The sequence below is a fragment of the Miniopterus natalensis genome, chromosome 9 (assembly GCF_054644295.1).
Source record: "Miniopterus natalensis isolate mMinNat1 chromosome 9, mMinNat1.hap1, whole genome shotgun sequence".
Taxonomy (NCBI): Eukaryota; Metazoa; Chordata; class Mammalia; order Chiroptera; family Miniopteridae; genus Miniopterus; species Miniopterus natalensis.
Genome location: NC_142089.1, coordinates 76,717,723 through 76,735,030, shown reverse-complemented (window position 1 = coordinate 76,735,030; position 17,308 = coordinate 76,717,723). Strand labels below are relative to the sequence as shown.

The 17,308-nt window shown below is 39.5% G+C and overlaps 1 protein-coding gene across 1 annotated transcript in view; it reads right to left on the bottom strand.

The window, feature by feature from the left end:
* The window catches only part of ECI2 (enoyl-CoA delta isomerase 2), a 28,763-nt gene that overhangs the window by 2,310 nt on the left and 9,145 nt on the right, over nucleotides 1–17,308 (bottom strand). Inside the window, exons 5-9 of the mRNA XM_087820667.1 lie at nucleotides 16,512–16,581; nucleotides 6,710–6,812; nucleotides 5,842–5,962; nucleotides 1,724–1,813; nucleotides 304–447 (exon numbers count right to left, since the gene is read on the bottom strand). Of these exons, the coding sequence (XP_087676793.1) occupies nucleotides 304–447; nucleotides 1,724–1,813; nucleotides 5,842–5,962; nucleotides 6,710–6,812; nucleotides 16,512–16,581 (528 nt within the window). The remainder of the gene's footprint in view (nucleotides 1–303; nucleotides 448–1,723; nucleotides 1,814–5,841; nucleotides 5,963–6,709; nucleotides 6,813–16,511; nucleotides 16,582–17,308) is intronic.

Genomic DNA, 17,308 nt, shown 5'->3' with positions numbered 1-17,308 from the left:
AACCTCTCTTATCTGGCTTCTCATCTAGATTCAAGACTAAAAGTATGTGGCAAACACTGCCCACCATTCTCAAAGTTATGCCCAGAAGGATTGCCCCTCAGTCTTCAGATCACAGAAATGGAATACCTATCTGATAAGTTTATAAAAATCAGTATGGCTAACATTATGATGATAATTTTTAATCTCAAATTTAGATGAACTTAAAGCCAACCAAGATGATATGTCTTGTTTTTTTTTTTTTGCTTATTTTCTTAGGGTAAATAAATTACTTCCATGGTTCATACAAGTAAAAAAAATACTAACATTTGGGGGGAGCTTTGAATATGCTTTCAGCTTGGTCCAGACTTCTTTCTGAAAAGTACTATCAGGAAAAACTTCAGTAACAAGTCCTTGAGCACACGCTTCTCTTGCTGTTAACTTCTTCCCAAAAATAAGCATCTCTGTTGCCTGAAATGAAAAGCAAGAGTAAGAAAATAACTTAATGAAACAAGGCTCAGTTAACTTCAGAATTAGTTGCTTTTAGTAGACATAGGGGAATTTACTTATGGTCTTTGGAGGTTGCTGGTATTTCTCAGAGGGAGACACTGATGACATCAATAGGCAATGGTTTGCAAACTGTGTATTGAGACCATCTTAGGCTCTCTTGGTTTGTAGGGGTTGCTGCCGCTGTGTGTGTACATTGGAGAGGAGCCTGGGGCAGAAATGACCTGAAGCAGATGCTAATTTTATAACCCATGGGAGCTAGGATTTTCTGTTCTATGCACTATACACAATTATTAAAAAAAGAAAAAAAATCATGGTCCTAAGAAATGCCAACCAACCTTTAGGATCCCTAACTTTCAAGATTCCCTTCCCTGGAAATTCTACCCAGTGGTCAAGTTCTGACGGGTTTCTGTTACCTGCACAGGTACTCGAGTTAGTTCCATTTGACTGAAGGAAAGTAAGACTAATTTTCAGTTTCTAACAAAACTGAGGCCACTGAGATATATCGTTCTCTACGCTTGCAATTTCTCTTCCAGGAAAGTAAGACTATTTCATAGCCAAATGCTTCTAGGCCTTAGGGTTGGTTCTACCCAACGTTTCAAAGTTAAGATCTCTAAAACAATTGAGGGCATGGGACAGAACAAAGAGACTTAAAACCTCTGTAACAAAACCCTAACGGCAATGAAAATAGGCTCCGTTCCTCCCCTTTCAGATCTTGAAGAACGTTTGCTGAGCCTCTCCCTGCCCCAGTCTCTGGCGCGGCATGACCCCTGTGGAGCCATGTGCACAGCGTGGCAACTGTTTTTCATAAGCGCAGGGACAGGCCTGAGCAGCCACCAACCATTCCAGGAGCCTTAAGACCCTGAGAAAACCAGCTGATGAAAAGGCTCTTGTGACTGGACGTGGGGAAGCCCCACGGCCTCCCACGGGCGGCTACTCCCCACGATTCTGAAAGTGGAGATGTCGCTGGGTCACTGCCGGCGCCTGATGCTTATCGGTGGGGAGGCGGGCCCGCCCTGCACGGGGGAGGCCACGGGGGGCCCCGCAGCCGGCGGAAAGGGACAGCTCCCCACGCCACACATTTCCCACAGCCCGCTTCTTCATCCGAAAACTCTGAAGCCTTGAAGAGCAGAGGCCTTTCTTCTCTTTTGTTGCATTATTGAGGGAAAGAAGAGTTTGGGATTACGTTGGGAATAGAGACGAGTCATTAAAATTTCTCTCTAAGGTTTCCAAAGGTTACCTTGGCTGGGCCCATTATCTTCGGAAACGTGTAAGAGGAACATCCTTCTGGACTTAAGCCTAGGTCACTAAAAGGAGTATGAAATGTTGCCTATTTGGAGAAAAAAATGAAAAAGAACATAATTTTTGTATGTGATTTAAAAAAATCATTATTTGTCTATATTCTCACAAAAGTTGAGAAACTTTAAAAAAATTAGGATTATTGTTATATACACACAAAATTCACTTTTTTAATGTATGCAGTTTGGTAAGTTTTAATAAATGTATAGTTACATAGCCACTACTGTAATCAAGATACAGAATATTTCCATCACCTCCAAAAGTTCCCTGTGTCCCTCTGCAGTCATCCATTCCTCTCACTTCCAAACAACCTCTGATCTGCTTTCTGCCCCTAAAATTTTGACTTTTCTAGCAAGATATAAACTGAATCATACACGGTGTAGCCTTTTGTAGGCTTCTGTCCTTAGCATAAGGATTTTGAGAGCTGCCGTGTTGTGTGTGTTACCAGTTTGCCCATGGTACGGATGTGTTGTAATCTGTTTATCCTGTCATCAGCTGAGGCGCTCGGTGTCATTCACAGTAGTTTGGCTCTTACAAATAGGTTGTTATGAACATCTGCGCACAGGTCTCTGCAGGAACATGCTTTCAGTTCTCATGGAGTGGGACTGCTGGGTTGCGTGGCAAACGTAAGGTTTAACTTTAGGTGGTGGGCCATTTAACTTTCCCACCAGCAGTGTGTGGGTTCGAATTGCTCCCCAGCCTTGCTAAACCTGGTTATTATCAGTCTTTTTAACTTTAACCATTCTAGTAGGTTTTAATTTACGTTTCCCTAATGATTAATAATGTTGTGTGTCTTTTCAGGTACTTACTAGTCATTTGTATATCTTCTTTGGTGAAGTAGCTATTACAAGTACTTTGCCCACTATTTTTAAGTTAGATTGTTTATCTTTTTATTATTGAGTTGTAAGAGTTCTTTATATATTCTGGTCACAAGTCATTTTCTTAATGGTGTCCTTCTTGTATGTTTTTAAGAGCCATTTATACTTTATTTTCTGTGCACTATTTGTGCCTTCATTGCCCATTTTCATATTAAGTTGGTGACCTATCACTTTTTAGATGTATTTAGAAAATATATTAGAGATTAGCCTTTATTATGTGAGCTGAAAAACTATTTTCTCAATCTGTCATTTGTCTAAATTTTGCCCCAGAGGTTTTTTGATTGGCTTTAAATACTAGAAACTATTTCAATATTGGTTGTTTAAAATAAGTCATTTTTAGTTTTTTTATATTTCAGAAATATTTCCGTGTGTTTCTTGATGAATATTGGCAATATGTAAACAGAATATTTAGGCTTCATTTCTTATTATCAGATATGGTGTTTTTATTGAATGACTATTGTTAGATGTAAATATATAATGTATGCAGCATATCAATCAAAATAATAAAAATATAAAAGTTATTAATGTCTTCTCTATCTCCTCTCCCCCTCCAAAAAGAAAGCTTATTCAAGAAAACATACCGAGAAGTCACAGCCTAAGAAACATAGCAGAAAACCGAAAATAAATAAATAAATAAATAAATAAATAAATAAATAAATAAAATAAAAACTAAAAACCCGACAACCATAACTAAGGGGCCGCGTTCAGGCGCACACAAAGTGGCGATGAACAGCATTTAACTTATTCACAAGCATTATCGAGAAGCCTTTGGCTCATCTGTAGGTGCAGTGGGGGTTGAATCTGATGCTCTGCTGTCAGATGCTCAGTGACTGCGAGTTTCTTCACTGCTTTGTGCCACGGTGTCCTCACCCGTAAAACGGGGATGAGCGCCTACCTCCCAGGACTGCGGTGCGCAGCGAGTGACTATTACGATGGGCAGCAAGAGAGCACCTGGTACACAGCTGAGTACTCAAAGAATTATTATTTCAATGATTTCAATCTTTTTATTAACTCTAGAGAAAATGTACCATCTGCTGATAGAGAAACAGGAATTAACTATTACCCATAACAAAGAATAATTTGGTTATATGGGTTAAATGTTTTTTTTTTGTTTTTTTTAAAAAAATATATCTTTATTGATTCCAGAGAGAGGAAGGGAGAGGGAGAGAGAGAGATAGAAACATCAATGATGAGACAGCCACTGATCAGCTGCCTCCTGCACACCCCCAACTGAATTAAAATAGGTTTTAATTTTAAATTAGAGAATGACTGGGGTTCGAGCCCGCAACCCGGGCATGTGCCCTGACCAGGAATTGAACCCCAATCGCCTGGATCCTAGGTCGATGCTCAACCGCTGAGCCACACCTGGCCGGGCTATATGGGTTAAATGTTAACCCAAGTTTAATATGGTATTCATTTATGAAGCTAGTAATGATAAATCCTATAAAAAGAATTCCTCTCTACTGGTTCTTACGTACGTCTGTGTCATTCTCTAATTTAAAATTAAACCTATTTTAATTCAGTTGGGTGAACTCTAAGCAGTAGTCATTATTTGTTAAATATTTTACTTTGGGTCAAATCTCTTAGCATTAAAAATATATATGTTTATATTTATATTTATTATATTAAGTATATATTAAAAAATACGTATACAGGGTGTCCCCCCAAATGTAAACAGCTGATAGCTCAATTTTGAAAATGAAATGTATTTTAATAAACAATGTCTTTATAATTATTCAAAGTGTGTATACATTTTTTGGGGACGCTATACACACACACACACACACATATATATATTCTCTAATTTCAATTTTAATTCCAATTTATATCATAAGATGGAAGTCCCGGAAATCTTTAAAAGGATAATGTATATGGCAGTCATTTTGAATACAGTGGGAGAATCAGGACAAGATTCAAATAAGGTATTTTCCCTCTGAGAAGTGGGGAATGAGACCCCCAAATTCAGGCAGGTATCCTCATGCCGCCCTGTTCAAAGCGGGTCAACTAACTGGTCACTTAACATAAAGAATGTAACCAAAGACTATTGATTTCTGCCTTCAAGCAGGAACTTCCACATATAAAGGTTAGGCAGTGTAGTTCCTAGAATTTCACTGGCTTCCATTATGAGAAAATTATTAATAAGACTTAGATCTGCCAACATGCCCAACTGGTTAAGGAAAATCCAGTAAAAGACAACCCGAAGAGTTAAGGACCCTATTATACAGTCCTGTCTATCGGTGGGGAAAACACCTCCAAACACAAGTGGGAATCTCATCAGTGGTAAAAACCACGTTTCCCACCAGGTTGTAGATCAGCAAATCTTACCATCACATAAGCAAGCATCACTCTAATAATCAGATAACCCTAGAAGTAGTTACTAGTTCTACAGTAAGAAGTTCTAGGGTAAAAGTTCTAAGATAAATGCTCATCACATCCTGCTTAATGACAAAAATTAGAAACAGCCAAGGGTTTCAGCAGTCAGACTGGTTAAATTAGTAAGTTAAGTAACTCAAATATTAGCACTAGTTATCTCTGAGTGGTGAGGTAACAAATGATTTTTAACTTTTTTCTTTGTATTTTTCAAAATTTTATTTTCTACTGTGACATATATTGCTATTGAAGTAAGAATTGATACTAAAATCTATATAGTTCAATGGTGAACACAAGGCTGAATTGTTCTGGGCAAGTAACTTCTCTGAGCTTCAGTTTTCTTATCTGTAAAGGAAGGAGTGAAAGTAGACAGTGCTTGAAAATCACCTTCGTATTCTAGAATTCTAAATTCCAGAACTCATTTACTTAGGGAAAAAAGCATCAAATAATCCACTCGTATAACCTGCAAGGATGCTACTCCCCACCCCCTCTCCCAACAAGCTTTCAAGGTCTCTGGACTATTTTAGAGTAATATGAAAATTGAATCACTGTTGTGTAATTTGATTAAAATATAGAACCCAAAGAGTTGAGACAATGTTCACAACAATATTGGTGTTTAGAAAAATTCAACTTAAAAATTCAAAATAAAGTGAGTCAAATTGGTAAGACTAATCCTTTGGGAAAAATTTAAATTGAGTCCATTCAACCACAAACAGTATGTAATCTGTTTACTCCTAGCAACAACAAAGGAGAGCTCAAAGGATCTCATTTTTACTGGCATTGCTTCCTAAGTTTCTGGAAGCTAACCTACCCTGTCGGAGGCATACACAGCATCGAACAGGCCGAGGATGGTGACGGCGATCCCCACAGCTGGACCATTTACCACCGCGATCAGAGGCTTCGGAAAATCGATAAAAGCGCCTACAAAGTTCCTGCAGAAATAGTAATAAAAGAGCATGTTTAGATGTTCCAAAGCAGCATTACAGAACTATAGGCAAGACAGCAGGACTGAAACAACAAACCCTGCTGGCAGGCTGGGTGTTTCCATGTCACCCCGCAGTGCCTCCCTCTTTCTGCACCAGATTCACCCAGGCCACCCCTCTGAATGGCACTCGACGGCAGCTCAGAGTGAGTCCTATACTTTGACTTGGTTCAGATCTTGGGTTCTGGGCAGTTAGGCCAGGACTGGAAAGCAGCTGTAGACTTGGAGATTAAGTCGGCCGATGGAGCATATGCTGCAATATCACAGCTCAGAGGGAATCAGAGACTCCGCGGGGATAAACAAGAGAGAAGACAGAAGCCTCGCATCCTTTGTGTTTTCTGAGACTACTTCAAAGTCGTCTATTACCAGAAATCATGGAAGTCATGCATTCCTTTGGCTGGATGATAATTTGCTAAATTCCTCTGCCTCAATCTGAGAGCATTTTATTTACTTTATTTGCTGTAGTTTACTTCTATGCTTTCCAGTCACTTCTCATGTAGAGCAGCGGATGCACAGGTAACAGAAGTTAAAGTGGCAGAATGAGAGCCTACCTGTCGCTAGAGGCAGTCTGGAGAAAGATGCCTGTTCAACGTCACAGTCACACTGACGCAAGAAGTATTTATTTCACTTTTGCTCAACTAGATACCACTTTGATGGATACGGGTGAGCCCCTGGGGTCGGAGAATGGCCCGCTTACCTCAGCAGGACGGTGCTGTCTTTGGCTTTCTCCTCTATTCCGCCAGGGGGAATATCGATCAAGTTAGTCAGGTCATTCCCACTGCAGAAATAGTCACCGTTTCCTGTCAATAAAGCCAACAAACGCGCCATTCGTTCATTCTGTATCTGCTATGTTCCAGGTTCTGTGCCAAGCACTGGAAACACTGGTGAACCAGCTCTGGTTCTTGCCCAATTTACAGGTTAGCGAGTAAAGTAGACATTGATTTTAACACACACAAATAAATGTAAGCAATGCAGCTACGACACAAAGGAGAGGCACGGGACGGTGCTAGGCGTGTATGTAATGGGGTACGGTTCAATCAGGGAGTGTAGGGGAGGGACTTTCCTAAGGCAGGAACAACTGAACTGCGATCTGGACAGGCAGGGTTAGCTAGGAAAAAGGTGTGGGAAGAACATTCACGCAGAGGGAACAGCACGTGCAAAGGTTCCGTGGAGGGGTAACCCTGGTGTTTAAGATGGGTTCAAAGAAGTACCCCATGTCAGAGCAGAAAAAGCAGCGGGTGCGGAGGCAGGGAGCTGATGTAGGGTGAGATAGGTAGGATACAGCATAGGAGGCTTTGGAGATCCTTCCTTTGAAGAGCCACTGAAGGTCTTTTTATTTGTTTTAAAGTATAATTTACATACAATAAAATGACCAGTTTTAAACACTCAGTTCAATTATTTTTGACAACTGTAAATACCTGTGTGATCACAATCCAAAACAGCCATCATCCCAGAAAGTTTCCTTAAGCTCCTTTCAAGACATACTACCCAGCACCTTTCTGAGGCTCTCAGGCTTCAATCACCACAGTTTTGCCTATTTCAGGACTTTATCTAGATGGAATCATACAATATGTACTTTCTGTGTCTGCCTTCTTTTGCTCATCCATGTTTTGAAGATTCACCATGTCCTTGTATCAGTTATCCACTCCCTTTTATTGATGAGTAGCATTCCATTGTACAAATAGTCAACAACTTGTTATCCACCTATCGATGGACATTTTGTTGTTTTCAGTTTTGGCTTCTGTGAAGTTGGCTACCATGACTGTTCTTGGTACAAGTTTTTTTTAATAGACATATCCTTAATTATCTTGAATAACTGCCCAGTGTGCATGGGTGTGTCACTGAGCTGATGCATAACTCTTTAACAAGTGTCCAACTAATACTGCAAAGTGTTCTCATATCAGAAATGCCTAAGGGCTCACGTTGTTCCACATCATTACCAGTATCTGGTATTGCCTGTTTTAGTATCTTAGCCAGGTTAGTGGGTGACATATCTTGTTGTGGTTTTAATTTGCATTTCTTTGATTAATGATATTGAGTACCTTTTCACTTTTTTTTGGCCTGTACTGTATTTTTTAAAAATTTATCTTTATTGTTCAAAGTATAACAGATATCCCCTCCTTTTACCCCCCTTGATTCCCACCCTGCATCCACCCTGCCCCCCAGGACTTCACCACACTATTGTCTGTGTCCATGGGTTATGCATATATGCATATAAGTTCTTTGATTAATCTCTCCCCGCCCACTCCCCCACCCCTGCCTTCCCATTTACATTCATCAGACTGTTCGATGCTTCTACGTCTCTGGATCTATTTTGTTCCTCAGTCTATTTTGTTTATTAGACTCCACATATGAGTGAGATCATGTAAAACTGAATCAGGAAGAATCAGAAAACCTGAATAGACTAACAACTGATGAAATCGAAGCAGCAATAAAAAGCTCCCAGCAGACAAAAGCCCTGGTCCAGACAGCTTCACAGGGGAGCATTCTAATTCTTTAAGGTGTAGGGTTAGTTTACTAAAAAATTTTCTTGCTGCTTGACGTAGGCCTGTAGTGCTATGAACTTCCCTTTCAGGATTGCTTTTGCTGTGTCCCATAGATTTTGGGTTGTGTGTTCATTTTCATTTGTTTCCAGGAAGTTTTTGATTTCTTTCTTGATCTTTTTGGTAACCCATTCATTGTTTAATAACATGCTATTTAGCCTCCATGTGTCTGGATGTTTTTGAGTGTTTTTACTGTAGTTGATTTCTCATTTCATGACATTGTGATCTCTTTGATATGATTTCAATCTTCTTGAACTTGTAGAGACTTGTTTTGTGTCCTAATGTGTGGTCTATCTTTGAGAATGACCCATGTGCACTTGAGAGAAATGTACATTCTGCACCTCTGGGGAAAAATGTTTTGTAAATGACAAATCCATCTGATCTAGTGTGGCATTTAGAGTCAGTTTCTGTGTTGACTTTTTGTCTGGAAGATCTATCCAGTGAAGTCAGTGGGGTGTTAATGTCCACGACTATGACTGTATTGCTGCTCATCTCTCCCTTAAAGTCCTTAAGGTTATTATTGATAGGTCCTTATTTATTGCCTTTTTAATTCTTTATGCCTATGTTTCTCTATTTCTTCTTCTTATTACAGCAGTCCCTTTAACATTTCTTGCAATGCTTCTATTTCTACTTCTAATTATAGCAGTCCCTTGAACATTTCCTGCAATGCTGGTTTGGTGGTGATAAACTCCGTTAGCGTTTTTTTGGGTCTGGGAAGCTCGTTAATTCACCATCTATTTTGAATGATAGCCTTGCTGGATAGAGTAGTCTTGGTTTCAGATCCTTGTTTTGCATTACCTTGACTACTTAGTGCCATTCCCTTCTGGCCTGTAGAGTTTCTGACGTGAAATAGGCTGACAGCCTTATGGGAGCTCCTTTGTAGGTAACAGATTGCTTTTCTCTTGCTGCCTTTAAGATTCTCTCTTTGTCTTGAATTCTTGGCATTTTAATTATGATGTGTCTGGGTGTGGGCCTCTTTGCATTCTTCTTGCTTGGGACTCTCTGTGCCTCCTGAACTTGTGTGACTTTTCCTTCACCACATTACGAAAGTTTTCTGCCATTTTTTTCTTTAAACAAATTCTCTATCCCTTGCTTATTCTCCTCCCTTTCTGGCATTGCTATAATGCAAATATTGTTAATTTCATGTTGTCCCAAAGCTCCCTTCCTCTTTTTGTTTTAAGTATCTTCATTGATTTCAGAGAGAGGAAGGGAGAGGGAGAGAGAGAGATAGAAACATCAATGATGAGAAAGTCACTGATCGAATGCCTTCTGCACACCACTCACTGGAGACTGAGAGCCCACAACCCGGGCATGTGCCCTGATTGGAAACTGAACCATGATCTCCTGGGTCATAGGTCGATGCTCAACTGCTGAGCCACACTGGCCAGGCTGCCCTTGATTTTTAATTGTTTTTTCTTTTTTGGATCTCTGATTGAGTGCTTTTTTCTACCCTGTCTTCTAATTCACTGATGTGATCCTCAGCTTCCACTAATCTGCTGCTTATCCCTTCCATTGTATTATTTACTTCTGCTATGTCATTCTTAATTTCCTTCATAGTTTCTATATCTTTTCTCATGCTGTTGAGTATCCTTATGATCAGTGTTCTGAACTCTCTATCTGATAGACTGCTTATCGCCATTTCATTTATCCCTTCTTTTGGAGAATTCTCTTGTTCTTTCATTTGGGGCTTTTTTTTTTGTCTCCCCATTTTGGCTGCTTATTTGGGTTTGTTTCTATGTATTGGGTAGATCTACTAGGACTCCCAGTGTTTTCGGATGGTCTCTGGTGTAGACCAATTTCAGACGCTGTTTGTGACTGGCCTTGGGTACCCTGTTTGAAACCTTAGGCACTCCACAGCTTGTGGTTCGTTATGCTGGGGCTGAGTGCATTTGGAAAGGACCAAGATGTGCACCAAGGTCTGCTTTTCCAAGTTTTGGGTCCAGAAGCAGATCCGGCAAAGACTCAAAGCACCCAGATATCTGCTTGTTTATGCAGGCTGATTATTATTCTTAGTCTCTAATGAGCCTCAGGCTGCAGACCACAGCAAGGCATAAACTCCAAAGGATGGGGGCCAGAGGTTTTCCAACAGGCGGAGCAATTGCTTTCCCCCCGCAGGCAAAAGCTACCTGATGGTAAAGGTCTACCTGAGAAATATGTCCTCTGTAGTATGGGGGAATGACTCATCACAGGAATCCAGATGTCCACCCTTTGAGCTGTATCTCCAGAGCCAGCAACCCTGGATTTTCTCACACTGCTCTAGTCCACTCCACCCTCCCTCCACTGGAGCCTAAGGTGAGTGGCTGCGCATGAAATTTTGTGTGTTGGCCCTTTAAGAAGTACTGCATTACCAGCTGTCTCTCCCTGGCAGACAGAAACTCCGCTGCTTTTCACAGCCAGTTATTATGTGGGTACCTTTCTCAGTTCTGGTGCTCTGAGCTGGGTAGCCCAGCCTGGGGTTTAGACCCCACAGTTCTCAGTAGGAACCCCCTCAGCTGAGATATCCCTCCGGACCTTCAGCTGCTGCCTGTGGGAGCCTGGCCAGCCCTCTTGGTGCCTCTGCATTTCCCACCAGTCTCTATGTGGTCTCCACTTTATGTCCTTGGCTAAAGGGGGCTCTCCAGCTAGTCTTCAGTTGATTATTCAGGATGTTTTTTCTATATTTTAGCTGTAATTCCAGTTTGGTCCTGGGAGGGGATCAATCTCTTGCCACTGAAGACTTATTAATGGAGGAAGAATAGCTTTTTATTTAGAAAAAGATTTTATTGAATGTAGTGAGGAGACTGGACTGGGCATGGGAGAGAGGGTAACAGGATCAGACAGACTAGATATGGGCTCACTTCAGTTCAGACTGAGTCCATGGTGGCTTAGACTAGTGCAGAGAAGATGTGGGGAAAAAAGACTGATTCCAGAGATATTGATAAAGTGAATCTGGATTAGACTGGAAATGGGAAGTGAGGAAGGGATACATATCAATAACGAATGTTAGGATTCTGATCTACATAACAGGGTACATGTGGAACCAACACTGTGATTTGGAACACTGAAGAAGATCCAGGTAGAGAGATGTGGGAAGTGACACCCACGAAGAAGTGCCAGGTGGATACACCAGTCTGGAGCCCTACGGAGCATCCTGGACTGAAGATACCAACATGGGAATCACAGCCATATGGACTTTTGTTAAAGTGAGGGCATGGATGAGAGAGTGCAGGGAGAACATGGAGCGAGAAGAGTGCCTAGGGCTAAACCTTCAGGAGTACTCCCATTTCATGCAACATAGAAGATGTATCTGCAAAGGATATCAGAGAGAGCAACTAGGGACAGGAGGAAAACCAGGGCAGGCTGGGCCACTGGAGCCTAAAGACAGTGCTTTAAGGAGTAGGGAACATGTCTGTGGATTTAATTATACGAAGGTCAGTGGAGACCTAAGCAAAAATGGAGATCACACTGGAAAGGGCTCAAGGGCCAGTTTCAAAGGAAATATTCAAATGACATGATTGTTTTCTAGTAGGGCTTTGCACAGTTGTATGTGGGGTACAGAGAAGCAAAGAGCTATATTGATTTCAGCAGTATTATTACATAATACATTTGTCCCTCAATTTTTTTTCCTGTTTTCACTAGGAGCAAATAATGTCATAAATAGTATTTTCAATAATTTAACGAGCAATAAAATTTTTCCAAAATTTTTTATGGTGATCTCCTCTTTCTCTCTCCCCCCTGCCCCATATATATAGACATTAAGAGCTGAGATATCCTGTGGACTCAAAATAGAAGTGATGAACAACAGAAAGAAATGAAAAGGTGCCTGAGAGAGTTCAGGAAAAAATGAAAGAAAAAACCATAACCATCAAAGAAATGATGCCATTAGAAGCAGTCAAAGGAGAAGAGACATTGCTAAAGCTCAGTTAGGGCACTGGAGTACAGGATTGAGACAAATCGGCGAAACAAGTGGAAGACAACAGAGTTAAGAATTCAGAGAAAATGACAGGTAACAGATCCAGTAGACCAGACATTTCTTTTCCATAACTACAATTTCTTTCAAAGAGAACAGATCAATTGCAATAAAAATATTCAAGATATAAAAGAAAACTTAAAATAAGGCCTTAATAATCAGTTTTAAAAGGACGTGCACTGCCTAGGAAAAACTGATTAAAAAAAAAAAAAAAGTAAAGTATCCCATGGTCATCTAGAGATAAAAATGGTGGTCTTAAAGGAGTAAAAATAAAATTAATGGTGGCCTCAAACTTCTCCCCAGCAATATTTGGTGCTAGAAAATAATGTAGCTCTATTTAACAGATTATATACTTGGAAGAGAGGTTTACGGATAGCAGGAAATACATGCTCACTTCCTCACCTTTCATAGAGGCACCCAACAGATACTGTCCAAAGGGAGTAATACAGGATAGAGATGTTTATGTGTACCACATACAACTATAAAAGTTATTACTAAAAGCAGCGAAAAACTTCCAAACTATGACACACACTTCCAAAATAAAACACACTTAGCGAAACGAGAAACACGGACCATGAAGTAAAAAATAACAATCAAAGGAAGTATTATAAACAGAAAGCATGTAAGATGCCAGAACTAAGACCTAACATATCTGTCATACACACAAATCTAACAGGTAAAAGGACCTTTACAACAAAAATGCAGACACTCAAAGTCGAAAAACCCCAAAATGTGCTGTACAAAACAGCCAATAAAAAAAATAATTCGGAAAATCATAAAGTTAAAAGATAAGTAAAGGTTTACAGACAAGTGCAGACAGTACTGAAGCAGGTGTTATGGTATTACTATTTGACAGGGTTGATTTCAAGGCAAAAAGCACTAAGTGAGCTAGATGGCCATTTGGTAATAAAGGATAAACTCCACAGTGAAGACCTAACCACAAATCTTTTAGTATTATTATGATAAAAACTTGCTTTATAACAAAGGCTTTTTTTTGGACACAAAGGAGAAATGGACAGAAACAATGGTAATAGATGCCTTTAAATCATTTTTTCATTCCAAGACAGAGTCAGAAGAAAAAATAGAATTGGGGAATCAAAATAATATAAACTTACATTTTTAATTCTACACCTTAAAAATAAGAATAACCCTGGCTGGTGACTCAGTTAGTTGGAGCGTCACCCTATACACTAAAAGATTACGTGTTCAGTTCCTGGTCAGGGCACGTACCTACGTTCCGGGTTCGATCCCCAGTGAAGGCACATACGGGAGGCAACTGATCGATGTTTCTCTTTCTCTCTCCCCCCTTCCCCTTTCTCTACAAAAAGAAAATCAATAAACACATCCTCGGGTAAGGATTAAAAAATTTAAAAAAAGAATAAAGTTTTAAAAAACTTTTCCATGTCATTTATTATATTGTACATTATCACATATATAAAGCAGCACAGAGCTTACTTTTGAAGTGCTCCTGGATAACATAATAAAAAATTGGTCATCTTCTACATTTTTATCTTCAGGATAGAGTTTTCAATATATATTATATACCAATATACACTAAATTTTAATAGATTCTGAAAAAGTAAGATTAGTAAAACTGATCATCTCTGATTATAATATATAAGGCTAGGAATTAACAACAGAAATGGAAAACCCCCAACAAAACTTTCTGGATATTAAAGGAACTATTATTATGTAATGCTTAGATCAAAGAGGTTACAGAAACTAAAAGTGAAGAGTATAAGGTCCCTGGCCACCCGAGTCCAAAACTCCCATCTTCGTAGGAGCAGCCACAGAAGCTGGAACTTGGCAACAGACGCAGACGTGGGACTTGGCACCCTACAACCCACAAAGTGACCACAAGCCCCTGCCACACCACAAATGACCAGTGAGAACACCTGTACCTGACTCCAGGAAAGAACAAACAAGATTGATTCTTTGCCCGACACCCCAGTCCCCCTGCCGTCCCACTAAGCCCTGTATAAAACAGCCTCTACCCCTCGGGGGTGGTGACTGCCCACTGAGCCTCACCCCACCTGCACCCAGGTGGTTTTCAATAAACCTGTTTTTAACTCTCAACAAGCCCCTTGGCAAATCCTCCTAATATAGAATATTTAGAAAATAACTAGTGAAAGCACAATTTATGGAAATTTAATCTTTCCATTTTCTTACCTATAGATTAGAGTAATAATAGGGCCTAGGAACATAAGGTCGTTACGAGAAAGCTTAGAAAAATTAAAAAGAATTAAAGTGCTTAGAGTGCCTGGCAAACAGAAAGTATTATATAAATATTAACCATTCACTGTTATTAAACTCAGGAATTTTACTTTTAGGAATATAGCCTATAGATATTTTGCATGTTAGTTGAAAGACATACACCCAAGGGTATTCACTGCAACACCCTTCCAATAGCAAGAGGTTTAAGTACAATCTACATGTTCATCAATAGTGGAAAGATGAAATAAATTATGAAATCCAAACCATTTAATACTTTGCAGTCCTGAAGAGAAAAACTTAGAAGTGTATGTTCTGGCAGAACAATTTTTCAGGAAATGTTAGAAAGGAAGGTGGGTATAATATGTGCGTATTATATACTTCCTTTTCTATTTTCTTTTTTTTCGGTGGAGGGAAACAAACACGCATGCTTGTATATACAGACACTTTTTGGAAAGCATCAAGGAAAACTGAATTTTTTTAGGGAGCGGATTTGGGGTTCCAAGGAGAGTGAGATTTAGTTTTGTTATGTACCTTTCAAGTTCTTTGGTTTTTTAAAAACCAGGTGTCTATATTTTACTTAAGAATAGTTAATTTAAAAAATAGAAAACATTCTCCTCCTGTATCAAACCAATGCTACTTCTGGATTACTGCTTTTCCCGTCCCCATTCTCCTAAATTACCTGGGCATACACGTGGGATATGAGGGCCATCTCCAATTCTTCCCCTTCATTCCTCCCTCAAGTCATTCTTAGATTTCTCTCTTCCCCCTGCTATTTTTTACTAAAAGCTATCTGATATCTCTAGATATTTATTTTACAAATTTTAATGGAAAATTAAAAATAAAATCACTCCTGCTTCTGCCATGCCTACAAACAGTAACAGCCACTCCTAACAAGTGTCGGCTGTGTGTCACGCCCCTTGCCCGCATATCTCATGGCATCATCTCAACCATTCAGTGGGGTCAGTAAAACAGTGTCTTCCCCGTTCAGAAGCAGAAGTCACCTGCAGGTAAGGAGGGAAGCCAGGCTTTACCCTCAAGTTGATCTGAGTCCCCACTATGCACAGTGCCCCTTCCAAGTTCAACAACTTTCCTTTTCCATGGTTTCATCAGCCCAGGGCCATGGGCATCCGTCATATTTTCTGGTTATAATAACAGTACTGATATAATTCTTAATGCTTTTTATATCTTAAACATTTTAGATATTGTTGGTCTTTACAATTATCCTTTTGAATGCTTGTACAATATAGTCTAGTGGATGCTCTATAATTTGCTTTATTATTTTACTATGGCAACATATTTAGAATGCTTTCACAACTACAAGCAATGCTGCAAAGATTATCTTTCTTGCATAAGACATTTCTCTTTTGTAAGTACTCAATTTTAGTACCAATAAGACTTTTCTTACCAATTTGTATCTGCTTTTTATAGATACATTTTGGGTCTATTAAGTGTTTCACATATTTAAGAGTTAAATTATCTTAGTACTGGACAGGATCTTAAAGCTTATATACTCAATTTCCTATCTAATAGGAAATCCTCCAAAATAGAAATTTAATTAAGAAATCTAAGAAAAGTTTTCTTCAACTACTTGTAAATTGCCCATTCTCACTTTGAACTCCAATACCCCACTATCCCCCCTTTTCCCTTTGTCCAAAATGTCTTACATACCCAATATTGCCTTTCTGTCTTTTGAATTTTCATGGATTTATGTCTGTGTGAATTCCCCATGCATGTATTAAACTTTGATTTTCTCTTGTTTAAAAAAAAAAAAGAAAACTAAGAAAATGTCTTACCTGTTAAAACAGTTATGGCGGAGTCATCCTTGCTTGCAGCTTTAAGTGCAAGCATGATTTCTTGATACATCTGTACAAAAGGGGGGAGATGAGAAAAAGAACCCTGAGAATGGTAACCATCACCCAGTGGAGTCCCTCAATGTCAGGCTGTGAGCCTTCTCTCTGCAAAGTGCCAAATGTTTACTTTGGTTGTATTTAAATAACCCAATACACTTGAAAGGATTTTCATTCCTTTTACGATTGACTGTATTAGGTACCAAGTGCTATAGTAGATGCTGGGGGATATATATCCACTTTTTTCCAAAAGTAAACAACACACAATCCTTGAGCCTTTGGAATTAATAGAGGAGTTTGCTCTAAAATGGGCGGAAAGCACAAAGTAGCAAGAAGCTTGGAGAAGGTGCTGGTACTTGTCTAGGATGGATATGACAGGAGGAGGCCAGAGGAAGATTTCCTTGAAGCAATTTTTCAACTGTAACCTCAAGGAAGAGCACAAGTGTCCCTGGTAGTCAGTCTTGTAGTTCCTTTTGGGTGTGTTGAACCTACTTGTCCCTGGGAAGTGTTAAAAAGCTGGGATTTCCAAGACACTGGATAGTGAAGGACAACAGGCCCAATATTTTAAATCAGCAACATCTCTGAAAATCTTGGACGTGTAGTTGCTACAGCTTTTAATGCACTTAAAACAGGCACAGTTTCTACCTTAGATGGGACTTCAATGTGGGAGAGAATGATGAAGAGGGCTGATATTTACAGATACACAGACACTGAGAAAAAAAAGTATGAACTTTTCAAAATAT